Source organism: Stylophora pistillata, chromosome 8 (genome assembly GCF_964205215.1).
Source record: "Stylophora pistillata chromosome 8, jaStyPist1.2, whole genome shotgun sequence".
Taxonomy (NCBI): domain Eukaryota; kingdom Metazoa; phylum Cnidaria; class Anthozoa; order Scleractinia; family Pocilloporidae; genus Stylophora; species Stylophora pistillata.
Window position 1 is genome coordinate 25,783,570 of NC_142526.1, and position 15,000 is coordinate 25,798,569.

Here is a 15,000-nt window from a genome sequence, read left to right on the forward strand (position 1 = left end):
TATTTCTAAAAACTGAGCTTGGTGGGAAGAGGACTCAATCTCATCCTATTATCCTATGCTAATTTCATAATATATTTATTTAGCCAAGCCTAAAAGTGGAGCTCCCAAGTTCGTAATATTAATGATAACATAAAAGATGTGCATTTGCCAAGACTCGCCTGAGACACCCCTCCCTTCATTTTGATTGTCTCCCCTACCCTACCCATGCAATCTGAAGGCATGTACGTATGCTTGGTCAGTTGTGTGACAACCAAACGAAAAGAGGTTGGCCATATTCCATGGTCAATTAATCCTCCAATTAACTTCTAAAATTAGAAATTCAAAGGTTATTGTAAGGTATTTATATGTATAAATAATACACTTACAGTAGTCATTAATGACGATAATTGATACAAGCACATTTTTATAGGTACACATTGGCGATTGTGTTAAATATTTAGAGCAGTGTATAAAAGAAGGAAGAACATTTGACTATGTTATCAATGATTTGACAGCAATTCCAGTCACTAAGGAACCTATAGGTAAGTCAAGATAAAGGAATCCCATTTATTTATTAGTTACACTTAATAGAGTGAATAGCCAAGTTTGCCACAGTTTTTAGTAGGTAAGGATGTGTCTTAGCCCTTTTTTTGTGAGCATGATGGACTCCAGATCAAGAGGGCTGGGCTGGAGTGTGGGCATTGGTCTGTTGGTGTTATGCTGATAGGGAAGACACTTTCCTCTCTTAGACTTACTAACCACCCACTGCCCACAAATAGTTAAATTGGGTTCAAGTACCAAACAACACTTGGAAAAGTTGACAAAATGCTGTAAGGTAGCTTGTGACAGACTCCCATACCATCCTGGAGAAGAGATAGAAACCATTCTAGTAGTGGAGGTCATCCTTTAAAAACCTGGTCTGATAAATATATCTTATTAACAAAGCGCGAGGGCCGTAATGGGAGAATATCGGCCCGAGGTCTTGACAGTATGGACCGAGCGCAGCGAGGTCAGTACAAAAAAGACAGAGGGCCGATATTCTTCCAGTACGGTCCTGAGCAAGCTTGGTTAATAAGAGATTTATTACACGACTGAAGTTCAAAGGGACACAAGTGCGGTATCATTCGGGACCATTCGGGACAGTGCCCGGTCCAATACTGAGAGAATATTGACCGGCAATAAAGCATTTTGATTGGTTGATTTTAGTTATTGGCCCTCTGACTTCCCACGTCGTGTAATAATATTTGGTAGCGAGGTAAATCAGTTGTCTATCTATGCAAACTTTAAATATGAAACTGTCTAAAATTGTGTACCCAAGAAGTCTTTGTAAAATCTACATGTGTATCTTTGTTTAGACCAGAAGGAAGACAAATCTAGTGAAAATTTAAGAGCTGAGGCACGGGGACTTGACAACAAGCTGCCCCAACATTTTGTATTTTGCTGACTTTTTGGCTTAATACTGACAAATTTTTTAGTTGAAGTGTAGCTTGTAGAAAGATATGCTTTTTTGAAAGGTTCCTTGTGGGAATTCTTAAGATTGATTCTGGATATGTCGATGAAAGTGCTGTCATCTAGTGGGAAATATTTCACCCAGGTTTGTGAATATTTACAATATTATGAAATCTGTACTCTTCATTGTTTGTAGGTCCTTACAAGAAGCGCTTTACTAAAAAACTTAATGTTGCACGCCTTGGTCTATATTAGAAAGAGCTTTTATGTTCTGTTTAGAAATAAATAAGCTTAACACATTGACAGTGGAATTAGCAGCAACTTGCTAATCACAAACATTGTAAATGAGAGACAAAATGCCTTAAAGAGAACATAAGCTGCTAACACTCCTTACTGTAGCCTCATTGTCAGGAAAAACATAGACCATGGGAACAAGGCTATCCCAACCAATTGACTGGTGAAAAAGGAAGAGGGTAGGATTTGAACTCAGATTGGCAGAAAGCAACAATACTCAAACAAGGGGCTAATTATGCCTGGGACCTCTAGATTTTATTTCTATTGCCTTTGAAGCAATTTGGCATGTGGTCTTGCTTAAAGCATTATCATAACAAAGAATCAGCCATGTTGTACTTTGAGACCGTACAGGTACATTTTTATAATTATGAAATAAGTGTATATATATATACATCTATAAACATAACGGCGTCACTGTTGGCTCGAGGCCTTTTAACTTATTATATATATATATATATATTTTGTTTCATTTCCAGGGGAACAGTTACAATAAACCAGATGCGTTATTGATGTATGAGCAACAATTATCCAAGCTGTCTTGCCCTGTCCAATTCAGAAAAGAGGATGTTTTTGTTCCCTCCTACCACGAAAAGTATCCTTTTAAAACATTGAACTACACCGTTTCTCCCTCGTATATTAGACTTCATCATTTCCACGTAATTTTGCATCCATCATAAGGTTTACACCGTGGGGTTTTCAATAAAACTCTTCGAGCCGAGTGGCTCTATAACTGTCGTTGCTTATAACTGGTTTCGTTGGCATGGATAATATTTACAACCTGTTGGTGGGATGCTACTCTACCACAGATACATGAATCCGCCATGCTTTTTAGCTTCGCGCGCGTGGGGCAGAGCTCCATACCCATGGAATATGGTCAACCTCTTTTCGTTTAGTTGTCATGCGACTGACCGAGCGTACGTACGTACCTACGTGCCTTCAGATTGCACGGGTAGGGTAGGGGAGACTATCAAAACGAAGGGAGGGGTGTCTCAGGCGAGTCTTGGCAAATGCACATGTTTTATGTTATCATTAATATTACGAACTTGGGAGCTCCGCTTTTAGGCTTGGCTAAATCTATATATTATCACATTTTCCTAATCAGTTTGCTAGCATTTCATGTAAACCTTTGCGTGGAGAAAGGCACTTTGAGGGTAAAGTGTCTTGTATTGTTTGATTTCTTCCAAAATGATATAGCCCCACTGTTTAGTGTCAGTACACAAAGTTTTACTAAATGAAGTATATATAGTGTCCTAGTATGAAGAGCAACCGCCTGTTGGAAAAGTTGAACAACACCAAGAAGCATCAGATTCACCTTATGTTTTGATCATAATTATTCTTCATGCTTTAACACCCAGAAGTGATTATATCCATATTTTATCTAGCATAAAGGAGATTTAACAATCAGATATTAGGAGTTAAAGGGTAAACTCTGTTAACAGGTTATATGATATAGCTAGATCGCTTCCTTGACTTGTTCGAACCAGATGGGTATTCTACGAGATATGGAAAGCAAATCAGAGTCCGCTCCCATAAAACCAATTTTAAACTAAACTTGATGTCTTGCTAGAGATAAAAGTATCGAAATCAATTTCGTTTTTGTTGAAATGAACTTAATATGAGACACTAAATCCGTCAAATGACAGTGTTTAACAAAGAAAACATGGAATGTAGTAAGGTCATCATCTTGAAATATTTATTATTCAACTGTTGTAATGGATCATACATGCCTTAATAAAATCGGTGGTGTCACTTGTCATGTATAAGTAACAAATGTCTATCTGCCCACTTATCTTTTTATCTACCTTACGCCTATTTTGGGTAGACTGCTCGACTAAGTGTGTGTTTGTGAAAAGAGAAAGCTCAGTGCAATTTCCCCATCGGCTTAGATGTAGCGTATTTTCCAACGAGCAAATGCTCAGCTCTCTTATAACGCAATAATTTGAATATATCAACAAAGTTGAGATGGTAAATTGGCCACCGTTACGATTATAAAAGCTGACTTTTCGAGTGTTAGCCCTTCGTCATTCGCTCCGACGAAGGGCTAACGCTCGCAACGTCAGCATTTATAATCGTAACGGTGGCCAATTTACCATTTCAACTTTGTTGATATATTCAAATTATTTCGTTACTCCCACCGACCCAGCCCCAAAAAGTTTCTTCAGAAACTATCAGCCTTTATGCTCATATAACGCAGTCACGACTAATAGAACAAACACACCTGCGACCGATACAACTCCAGTTCGTTGCGCACAGTTACCTCTAAACGCGGAATTTTCAGCTTACGTTCAGGCTGTCTTCCCATTGACTGAATTTACGAAGTCGACATGCTAATTCCCATGTAAGCTTAGGGATTGTTCATCCTTACACAAGATGAAATATGGATACCCTATACATACTGTAGGGCTTGGAGCATTTACATTCATACATCATTTACATGAAAAGGTCATATGGAAAAAGTCAGAACCACAGGCTGATATGGACCTTTACAATAATGATACTAACTAATGATATAAACGTGCTCACAAAAATTCCGATTATAAGATACTTAAAATTTGAGTTAATATACAAATAAAATATTAATCAGAGAATGTTTAGAAATACATTTGATAATAAAAATTAACGGTAAAAAACTACGACGTTTCGAAGTCTGCATGACCTCATTATCAAGTAAAATGTTAAAACTGATGTAAAATTGTAGCTCAGAGATTATATACAAATAAAATGTGATAACTTCATTAGAATAATGAGCGTTCATTGTTATTGGTGTTTAGCATGTCAGATCGTGCAGTATATGTTTAAATAAATACTTTTGCACGTATTGAGTCAGACTGCGTGTTTAGCTTTGGTTTTTGTTCGCGAATGAATAGCATTTCGTGAATTAGGCAGTCCATTTTTCCGCGGCATTTCTTGAGAACGGAAAACATTTCCTCTAGGCTAGTGGACGCTACACTGCGGGCTTCTTTCAGATGCTTGCCAATGACAGAGGCTTTATGTTCTTCTATGCGTTGATGAAGATGGCGTGTGGTATAACCGATATAATCCGCATCGCACGAATCACATTTAAAAGTGTAAACAACGCATTGGTGGTTAATTAAAGCGGGCTTCTCTTCTTGTATCTTGAGCTTTCCCTCGATCTTACGACTCGTGAAAACTGGTTGTAGGTCAGTTCCGATTTTCCGGCCAAGATCTTTCAGCTGATGTCTTACTGTGTCGGCCGATTTTTGGTCTTTAAATGGTAAAGTTATTCTGACAGGTTTTTGCTCCACCTTCGCTTGAAAGTACTTAGCCCGACACGCTTTTCGTTCGCGATTCACGCGATTCCTTAGCTCCCGAAACTGTTGATTATCCCCACGGGAAAGGGCGCGCTGGCGTGCTTGAATAAGATCTTTAAGTGTAGATGTGATCCAAGGGGGCTCAGTAGAGTGCACCCTCCAGGATTGAATAGGAAGAATATGATCAAGTCCTGTTTTTATGATCTGTTCCAGGAGCGAGACTTTTTCGGCGCACGTTTTCAAGGCGCAAGTCAAGGTGTTCACATCCACAGCATCCAAATAAGTGCCCATTGCTTGGCGCTTACTGGGGCGCAAATCTCTCGTCTTAATAGTCAGATAGTGGGTTGCTTTACATGTGCTCTCTCTTTCGGTTGGAGCTCAATTGAAATGATATTTCAGTATTTGAAATGATCTTAACTCACTAAATTTCTAGCACTGCTTTCAAGGCCTTTCCAAACAACAGGACCTTTGAAAAATAGAGTTTGTTTATGCTATTCAGTATTTCTTTGTCTTATCTTTAGTAAATTTCCCCTCTTGTTAGATTTCAACGTCTCAAGGTACGATGATAGTCTGTATTCCTGACCACTGGTCAGGATTGGCAGATACCAATACCAAATATTCGATACTAGCGATACCGAGGTCGTATCGAAAAATATCGATTACCAGCGAAGGGTATCGACTAATTTCGATACTGCACGCGACCATCCCGCGACTTCACTCCCGCGACTAACCGCTGACAAGTAGCCTAAAATACTCCGGGCTCAAGATTGTGCACGTGCGCATTTGCGTGCAATGTAGGATTGCCGCAGTGTACCGGTCAAAGTGGCGGTTTCTTCCATTCCCCAGTACGTTTCACTGTGAAATAGGACCCGATTCTATTAAATGTAAATGTAAAGTCACTCAATACAACGGCAACAAAATCACAATCACAACAATCCAGGCATTACAGGGACATATCTGAAGTAACAAAAATGAGTTGCAAACTACCACGCCTGCTTACTCAAGAAAAACTTCGAGCGAGAAAAGCACCCTGTATGGTCCTGTATGCCAGGGAGTCTCTGTTGTATCGAGTATTGAAGTGGAGGGCCCATATAATATAAGTCGTGCACCCGTGTTTGTCATTAGTGACCTGTGCCGTGACTAACAACCTTTCATCGTACGCCTTATGATCATGAATGCAAGTGACAGTTGCAGATTGCTTAATATAGTAAGTACTTAGAAAGATTGTACCATTAATATTGCGGTCTTCTTCATTTTCTCGTGAAATTTAAAAATGAGTCCCAATAAATAGAAATTACAGACTTGTTCGACTGTCTTGTTGATGCTACTATAGAGAACTGAACTGAAAACCGTGCGAGGATGTCTTCATTCAAGCCAATCAGACCACGTGACTTATTATTCATTTCGGTATCGATATCGATATCGAAGAAAAAGTTAAGTATCGTACTCGGTATCGTATCGATTCGAAAAAGCCGTATCGGCCCATCCTTACTAAGAAACATGTGCACGCTTTATTAAAGATCAAAGTATTTTTAAAATCGTTTTACTAATTCAAGCAATTAAAAAGATACGACACAAAACATAATGGACTGGTTCTTAGCTAAGACCTGCGCGTCTATTGCTCTGCTTAAGGTTTTTCGAAAATTATGGCTTCGGGCCCTCAGCAGTACTAGAACTTTCGAAAAGCTGGCCCCAGGCCCACAATGTAACTGCTCGCCTCGGCGGGAATTAATTAGCACTTAGAAGAATTCTCGGAAAAGGCTTCCCATCAGCAACTTCCGTAGTTTCTGAGAATTATCAGTGTGTGTGTGTTGACTTCCCTACTTTTACTGAATCGAAGAGTATCTTTCCCTAATTTGCTAGAGGAGTCCTAAGTAACGGCGGTGAACTTTGTAAACCATCAGTAGTTTAGTGCGAAAAGGATCTCTGTTTCACAAGGCTGAAGATGGCTAGTTCCGTCACCGAGGAGGAAACAGTGGGCAAAGTAGAGAGAGGTGCAAGTGATGAACCTACCGGTAAGTTTCTAAAAGATATAAACGAAAATGGTATTAAACGAATACCGCGATATCATGACACGCTAGCTTCGTCAGGGTGAGTTACTTTCATCCCAGTTATCGAGTTGCCACTAATTCCCTGTCGAACATTTTCGTCCATGTCATCAGGAATCCGCGCTTCAACGTTAGCTAACCTTTTGTTTACGCTTAACTAAAGAGAAGGCATTAATCAAATCTGAAAATGAAAAAGTGTCAAGAACTTGTTCCAATAAATAGTATTATTACACGACTCGGGCAGTCAGAGGGCCAATAACTAAAATCAACCAATCAAAATGCTCCATTGCCGGTCCAATATTCTTTAAGTATTGGACCGGGCACTGTCCCGAATGGTCCCGAATGATACCGCACTTGTGTCCCTTTGAACTTCAGTCGTATAATAAATCTCTTATTAACCAAGCTTGCTCGGGACCGTACTGGAAGAATATCGGCCCTCGGTCTTCATTGTACGGACCTCGCTGCGCTCTGTCCGTACTGTCAAGACCTCGGGCCGATATTCTCCCAGTACGGCCCTCGCGCTTGGTTAATAAGATATATTTACTATTGATGAAGTCTGGATTCAGTTTCTTCACTGCTAAGTCATCCGGGAATTTTTTTGGTTCCAAACCGTTGATCATCAGGAAAAAGCATAAAGAACATCAGATTTTATTCAAGTTGGTAGGTTGTGAGGATATCTCATGATCAGGTAAAAAGAAATTCTGATTTTCGTCAAAATAATCCGAGATCTGTTACGGACCGAGACAACGTTTCGATCCAGCATATCATTTTGTATTAATTTCAGCTGTTTTTATTCGGGGCATCAAGTTCTGGCTGGAAAGTTATCGCAATGCACTCATAGTATGCGTTGATCTCAAGAGAACTTTGTCGGTATCTGTATATATTTAAAAAAACGCAAAAATAACTTCATCTTTAGATACAACTGTACTTGCTTGCGCTCGACGCGCTCATCTGTAGTTTATTCGTTTTTTTGTACCCATAATAATCTACGTACTCTATAGTCTAAAACAAGCTTTGAATTTTCGTCTGATATAACAGTCCAAGACGAACAAGGAAAGGAAAAGGTAAAGCACTGTTTCTCAGAGCCTTGGAGAGACGTTGATGTGATTCTTGTTGTCGAGGATGAAAAGTTCCATGTCCATCGCCAAATACTGAGTTTGAACTTACCAGTGTTCAGGGCCATGTTCAAATCTGAATTCAAAGAGGCAAGTTCCATTGAGATCCCGCTACCTGGGAAAAAAGCCAGTGGAATGTTGGAATTTCTGATGAAGATTTACGGACCCCAGTACACAAAAAAGGAAGTAGAAATCACGAGTAAGAATTACTGTCATTGTTGTTAGTTGTTATGCATCAAGAATATCATTTATGAGAAATGACCTTGCGTACATGGGAAGTGCTCTATTCTCTAATTTCTCTGCCTATCATTTTAACACATCCTTCCACGAGTGCTTGTGATGTCCTTTTAAAAGCGGTTGTCAAGCAATGATACTGATTTAATAAATAATCAATGAATGATCAATGTTACCACTTATTTTAATTTTTTTTATTGCGAGTATACACCACGGAAGTATTCGGAACGGATTCGTATGGAATGATTCAATGCGCATCTATTTTCCCCAATACATATTTGCTGGTCACCATTAATTCGTGCTTTTTTTATCTTAGTGGAAAACGTAGAACAGTTCCTGCAGTTGAGTGACGAGTATCCAGTAACAGAACAGATTTTCAAACCTTGTGTGAAGATCCTTGAGGATGAGCCTAAAACTAAGGAAAATGTCATGGAGATTTTAGCACTTGCAGAGTTGTATGAATTGAATAAGGTGCGTCAGGACTGCAACGAACTGCTCAGTGGTATGAAGATAAAGACTCTCGCTGAAACCGTCCAGCTTGTAAATGTTGAGAAGGGGAGACTGCAGCATTTTCTGACTCAAAGGATCGAAGTGTTGGAGGGATATCTGGATGAATTGTATCCACAGTTCATGGGCCTCCTGGAATGTTGTTTGTGGTTGTGGCGTCACGAGAACCATCGGTGCTTGGAATGGTGTCCTACCCATTTCAGTTGCGGAAAGGCGAAGACCAACCTTCATAAGTGCATCGAGGAATGTGTAGTTTGTCAAAAAATGCTAGATGATTTGGTTTCATGTACTCTCCCTAACAAAAGTGATGGACTTTCTCAGATATTTGAGCTATTAACTTTATCGTACTTGGATGATTCTTATGCAGGTTCTTCCTCCAATCGTTATCATTTTGACAAATGTTTGCCAAACATAATTCAGAATTATTATTACACGACTCGAGCAGTCAGAGGGCCAATAACTAAAATCAACCAATCAAATTGCTCTATTACCGGTCCAATATTCTCTAAGTATTGGACCGGGCACTGTCCCGAATTGTCCCGAATCATGATACCGCATTTGTGTCCCTTTGAACCTCAGTCGTATAATAAATCTCTTATTAACCAAGCTTGCTCGGGACCGTACTGGAAGAATATCGGCCCTCGCTCTTATTTGTACGGACCTCGCTGCGCTCGGTCCGTACTGTCAAGACCTCGGACCGATATTCTCCCAATACGGCCCTCGCGCTTGGTTAATAAGATATATGTATTCTCAGCTTATGATTGAATAACGCCAAAATAACTTTCGATTGCAGAACCTAAACGAACTTCCTCGAACTTAATGAGATTCGGTGTGCATTTTCCAGTTTGACAAGCACGAACGTTGTATGCTATAGATGGACTGAAATACCTGATCTTGAACTTTTAGCATATTCATTGTTTTAACAGATTCAAAAAATTGCACCCCTGATCATTAAGGAACAAATTGAAATAAGGCTTTTGTTCTATCGCGAAAGGGTGAACCTAAAATTCAGGATAACTTTTCAGTGAAGCATATACTAATAAAAGGGAAATCTGAAGAGGAAGGAGTTTTTTGAGATGACATGTATTATCAACAGAGGTAAAAGTAAATTTGTGAAAAAGATGGACCGTAAATATGGATTGGTATGGTAGTTTGTAAAATGTGGAGTATTTTATCAAATATGTCAGTTTTGTTAAACATTAAACACTGAGTTTCCGGATTTTTTACATATCTATGTTAAATAGTTCATAATAAGCTTAAGAGATTTTCTGAGAAGAATTCACCAAATAAGTCACCGTAAGAGTATATACGTACTAGAGAATATAAACAATTTATAATCTCTTGTTACATATTATATACTTTCTCCGGCTGCGACACTTAAAGATTTGTCCTTTTACTTATGTACGCATAGACGATCAAACAATTGGAAACCATCTCTGTAGTGAAAAGTTTTTCAATCAATAGTGCTAGACGCGCTACAACTTGAATGGTACAGACAACATATCTGTTACCGCCCTTCAATTTGGCAAGGGGAGGGGGGGAACATTTCCGATTTTAGCGCCAGTTAAGTGTTTTTGTGTATCGCCGGTGAAAATCGACTAATTATAATTGTTTCCATCAGCTGTATTTTCAATGTATATTTTTTGTATAACGGACCGTACCCGACCTCTAGAACACTTCAACATTAAAGGAATTGACCACTTTCATAAATGGCTGCCGGATTAATATTCTTTTGTTTAAATTTGAATTAGCCTTTCTGGCCGCGCTTGAGATAATGTATTCTTTTGAATTTTGTACTGGAGAACGAGGCCAGAAAGGCTAATTTAAATTTAAACAAAAGATTATTAATCTAGCAGCCATTTATGAAAGTGGTCTATGCCAGGTGAAAACGTAGGTGATTTTCTTATCAGACACTGCACAGTCATACCCTTCCTGACTCGTTTTACAGTCGGCTAGGGTCTCAAGCCATCTTGGAAATGGGTTTCCTAAGCATAGATGTAGAATTGATTGGTTGACTGAGCCGGAACGAGACATGATAATCTAACAGCGCTCACAAATTCTTAAACAGGACGATTGTGACAGATACAACTCTTGTTCGCTATGCAAGGTTATCTCGCCGAGCCACGGAAACTTTTAACTTCCATTGAGGTCTTGTTCCATTGTAATAATGAGCTTGACGTGGTCGACCTTTTGAGCTTTTATCTGATACCCATTAGCCTCACGGTATCCGGCGTTATCGTCATTAGTATCATTATCATTATCATTTATCAAAATCCCTTGCAAATCTCAGGCTCACTCTGAGTGCTTGCAAGATGAATCATGGACATGTTGAAGTGCCTGGAGTAATGACTTTGATTAGGCGACTTCAAATCATTGCGGGCCCCGAGTACCGTTAGTCGAAAGTTCCGGCAATTAGCAGGCCTTGGAAGCTGTTCATCATTTTTCATGCTTACATTCAAGATCGAGGTATTATGAAATAGCTTTTCTAATTCAAGCAATGAAAATGTCAGAAAGCCAAACAAAATGGTCTGGGTTTGACTTGAGAATCACGCGATTATTGGTATGTTTAAGGTTTTTCGAACATTGTTGCTCCGGGCCCTCAAAGTTACTAGTACTTTCGAAAAACAGGTTCCAGGCCCAAAACGTGACAGTTTACGTCGGTTGGATTAGGCGGAACTGCAGAAAGTAAATTCCTGGAAACAGCTTCCCATCCACAACTTCCATAGTTTCTGAGAATTACTGTGAGTTTACTTCACCACTTTTTAATCAAAGTTTCTTCTGATTGAAGAACATTTTTGCTTTACTTCATTTTAACTTCCTGGAGGAAGTAAGTAACGGCAGTGAATTTTGACAGAGAGTAAAGTTTCTGTTTGAAAAGGCTTCAGTGAAAATCCGTTCAAGATGGCAAGTTGCAAGCAAAGTAGTGCAAACGATGAGGGAACTGGTAAGTTTCACAATATTAAAATTAAAATGGCTATAAATAAGTACATATAACTCGTCAGCTTTGTCATGCTCACTCACTTTCATTTCATGTATGAGTTGTCACTGATTCTCCTTCGTAACGAAAGGAATCTCTTCAACGTTGCACTCACACTTAGCCAACGAGAAGGCATTGATTCAATCTGAAAACGATAAAAGCGTCAAGAACTGGTTTCAGTAGACCGTATTACTAATAATCATGCGAGGCTGGACTCAGTTTCTTCATTGTTAAGAGATCTGAATTACTTCCAAACCGTTGATAGAGATCATGCATACTACATGATAAGAAATCAAGATAGCGAGTTGCGAGGAACTCTCAAGAAATGACACATTCAAATTTGCGACAAAATAATTCGAGATCTCTTTCCGAGACAACTTTTCGATCCCGCAGGGTAATTTTGCATGAAATTCAGCCGGTTTTATTCGGGGAAGCAAGTTGCGAAAAGAACTGAAATGCCCCCCTTAGTTTTCAATGTTACGCGCAATATACTCACAGTGTGCGTGGTCCTCAGGAGGGGCTTTGTCGATCTTTTTATTGAAAAAAAAAAAACCCGCAAACTTCAAGTTCCCCTTAAGCTTTAATTGTAGTTGCATGCGTTCATCTGTAGTCTATTCACTTATTTGGTCCCGCACTGTTCCATCCTCGGAGACCCAGGGGCTGTGAGTCGATTTCAAGTTAAGGGCAGAAGAGCTCCTGGGGACATTGTCTTACAAAGATTTTCTGGCACCAATCAGATGCCAGAACGAGTGCGACCGTTTGGAACTAGTCTTGTCAGACAATGTCCCCAGGGGCTCTTCTGCCCTTAACTTGAAATCGACTCACAGCCCCTGGGTCTCCGAGGATGGCACTGTTCCAGACCGTCGGAAAACATCAGAATAGAAAGCATAATAGTGCTGAGTTCTAGAGTCCTTTAGATGGCATAGGGCAAACAGCTCACGAGAGTCTTTCAAGCGATATGGCCGACTGATTTTCGGAAAAAATTGAGAGTAATGTTACTGAGACGATGTTTTGATCCCTCGTGTTGCATGAAATTTGGCTAGTTTGATTCCGTGCATCAATTTGTGGAGGAATATGTCCCTCAGTAGTTTCGAATTTCACGTGTGTAGGGCTCAATTGACTCCTTTAATTGTTCAACTGTCCTTTATTCAGAGGTCAAGATAGTATATTTACCACTCAATACCCTTAATTAGTTATTTTACTTATGCTTCGGAAAGTAGGTTCATAAAACGATTGAGTTATAGGAAATGTGCTTTCAAAAGCTGTGTCTATGTAACGCAATTCACTACAACTGCGAATGAGGGAACTGTCCTGTATTTATGTGCAAAAAAAGCCTGCATAAATTCAAGTTCTCCTTCGGCTACATATTACTTGCATGCGGTCAGCCTTGGTCGATTTGTTCTTTTTCCACCCAAAATAAATACATAGACAAATACGCAATTTAAATCTGATCAACTGTGACTTTTCTTCTAAAGAGACAGTTCAAGAGGCACGAGAAGAGAAAGTAAAGCATTGTTTCTGAGAGCCCTGGGAAGACAGTGATGTGATTCTTGTTGTCGAGGATGAAATGTTTCATGTCCATCGTCTGATATTGAGTATGAACTCGCCAGTGTTCAAGACCACGTTCATATCTGCATTTAAAGAACCAAGTTCCAATGAGATCTCGCTGCCTGGGAAAAAAGCCGATAAGGTTCTTGACTTCCTTAAACAGCTCCATGTTGAAAAACGGGAAGAAATAACTAGTAAGTGTTCACTTCTCAATTGAATTGGGGTGATATGAACAGATATAACCAAACGTCAGCTTTTGTAATCATTACGGTGGCCAATTTACCATTTCAACTTTGTTGATATATCCAAATTATTTCGTTACTCCCACCGACGCAGCCCCAAACAGTTTCTTTCGAAACTATCAGCCTTTATAAATGCTCTCTAACCGGGTCCACTCTAAAAAAAAATATATTCCTTAAATCAAAAGGCAATGCCAGTTGTCTTGAAGCCTGCACGGTTGCGTCAAAACAGACGTAGACTCCTCGAAACGAGATGATGCCACTTTATGGATAAGATGGAGAAAGTAATTATAATAGATAATAGATATATTTCATTCATCCAGCTTTTCCATGTTTTTAGTATAATATTACTGTTACTTTGCGATTATTTCCTTTTTCAGTGAACAACGTAGAACATCTGTTTAAGTTGAGCGACGAGTATCGAGTCAAAGGAATCTTCAACCAGTGTGTCAAGTTTCTTGAGACAGAACCGAAATCAGAGAGAAGTGTAATGAAGATCTTGAAGTTGGCGGACTTGTACAAGGTGGAAAATGTACGTCAAGACTGTTTCAACACAATAAAGGAAATGAGACTTCAGTCTATCTTGGAAAACTACGAGGATGAAGGTTTAAACAAAGAAACGGTGATTAAGATGCTATCTCGAAGAATTCAGCGATTAGAAAAGTTTCTCGACGACGTGTATCCTCAGTTTCAGGGAGTGGTAAGACAAAGCAGGGTAATCCCACCTTTTACAGTTATCAGTAACGCCTGTTTCTTCTCAATACATCGATAAGATCATTAGCTGTACCGTGGCGATAATGGCGATAAGGAGAAGTCTAACTACTAAGCAGGGTAATCCCACCTTTTAGAGTTATCAGTAACGCCTGTTTCTTCTCAGAACATCGATAAGATCATTAGCTGTACCGTGGCGATAACATGTTGCAACCGCGTAACATAATCGCGTCGCCCACAGAAAACGTATTTTCTCAGCGGGATGGTGGAAACGCGTACGAAGGTGAAGAGTCTTTCAGTGAAACGATGAAATTACGGCGATAAATTTTTCTCATGATGTGTTAGGAAAAGATAAATCTCTATAAGCACGGAATTACTGGATTAGTCCGAATAAGGCCAAAAACTACTTTTTAACCTAACTAGGATTGTCTTGGTAACTACAAAGCAAATGGTGAGAAGGGTTACCCCTTCCATGGAAAACTATTATACGACGAAGTCAATATAAACAATCTTTACTTTTTCTTTAAAAAGGCAATTTCCAGAATACCTATCCAATAGATTAAACCATGAGATCCTCGCGCTACGGACACATAACACTGCTCTATCCTAGATATATCGCAGAGCAAC

The 15,000-nt window shown here is 39.4% G+C and overlaps 3 protein-coding genes across 5 annotated transcripts in view; all 3 read left to right on the forward strand.

Moving 5' to 3' along the window:
- The window catches only part of LOC111334508 (spermine synthase), an 8,006-nt gene extending 4,528 nt beyond the window's left edge, over positions 1 to 3,478 (forward strand). For both annotated transcript variants that reach the window (XM_088729695.1, XM_088729697.1), the window contains exons 7-10: positions 410 to 521; positions 1,494 to 1,573; positions 2,199 to 2,314; positions 3,207 to 3,478. In XM_088729695.1, the coding sequence (XP_088585821.1) occupies positions 410 to 521; positions 1,494 to 1,573; positions 2,199 to 2,314; positions 3,207 to 3,255 (357 nt within the window). In that variant the 3' untranslated portion in view covers positions 3,256 to 3,478. The remainder of the gene's footprint in view (positions 1 to 409; positions 522 to 1,493; positions 1,574 to 2,198; positions 2,315 to 3,206) is intronic.
- A 3,118-nt stretch (positions 3,479 to 6,596) lies between these two features.
- LOC148725660 (uncharacterized) lies at positions 6,597 to 10,102 on the forward strand. The gene is made up of 3 exons (XM_088729694.1): positions 6,597 to 7,009; positions 8,081 to 8,356; positions 8,708 to 10,102. Exons 1-3 carry the CDS (start codon positions 6,940 to 6,942, stop codon positions 9,661 to 9,663), a joined length of 1,302 nt encoding a protein of 433 aa, XP_088585820.1. The 5' UTR covers positions 6,597 to 6,939; the 3' UTR covers positions 9,664 to 10,102.
- A 1,480-nt stretch (positions 10,103 to 11,582) lies between these two features.
- The window catches only part of LOC148725661 (BTB and MATH domain-containing protein 36-like), a 3,920-nt gene continuing 502 nt past the window's right edge, over positions 11,583 to 15,000 (forward strand). Inside the window, exons 1-3 of one of the 2 annotated variants that reach the window (XM_088730839.1) lie at positions 11,583 to 11,842; positions 13,351 to 13,617; positions 14,043 to 15,000. The exon at positions 14,043 to 15,000 is cut by the window's right edge and continues 502 nt beyond it. In XM_088730839.1, coding sequence (XP_088586965.1) covers positions 13,443 to 13,617; positions 14,043 to 14,434 — 567 coding nt within the window. In that variant the 5' untranslated portion in view covers positions 11,583 to 11,842; positions 13,351 to 13,442 and the 3' untranslated portion in view covers positions 14,435 to 15,000. Of the gene's footprint in view, positions 11,843 to 12,810; positions 13,618 to 14,042 lie in introns of those variants that run through there. The other variant, XM_088730840.1, reaches the window with a different exon arrangement.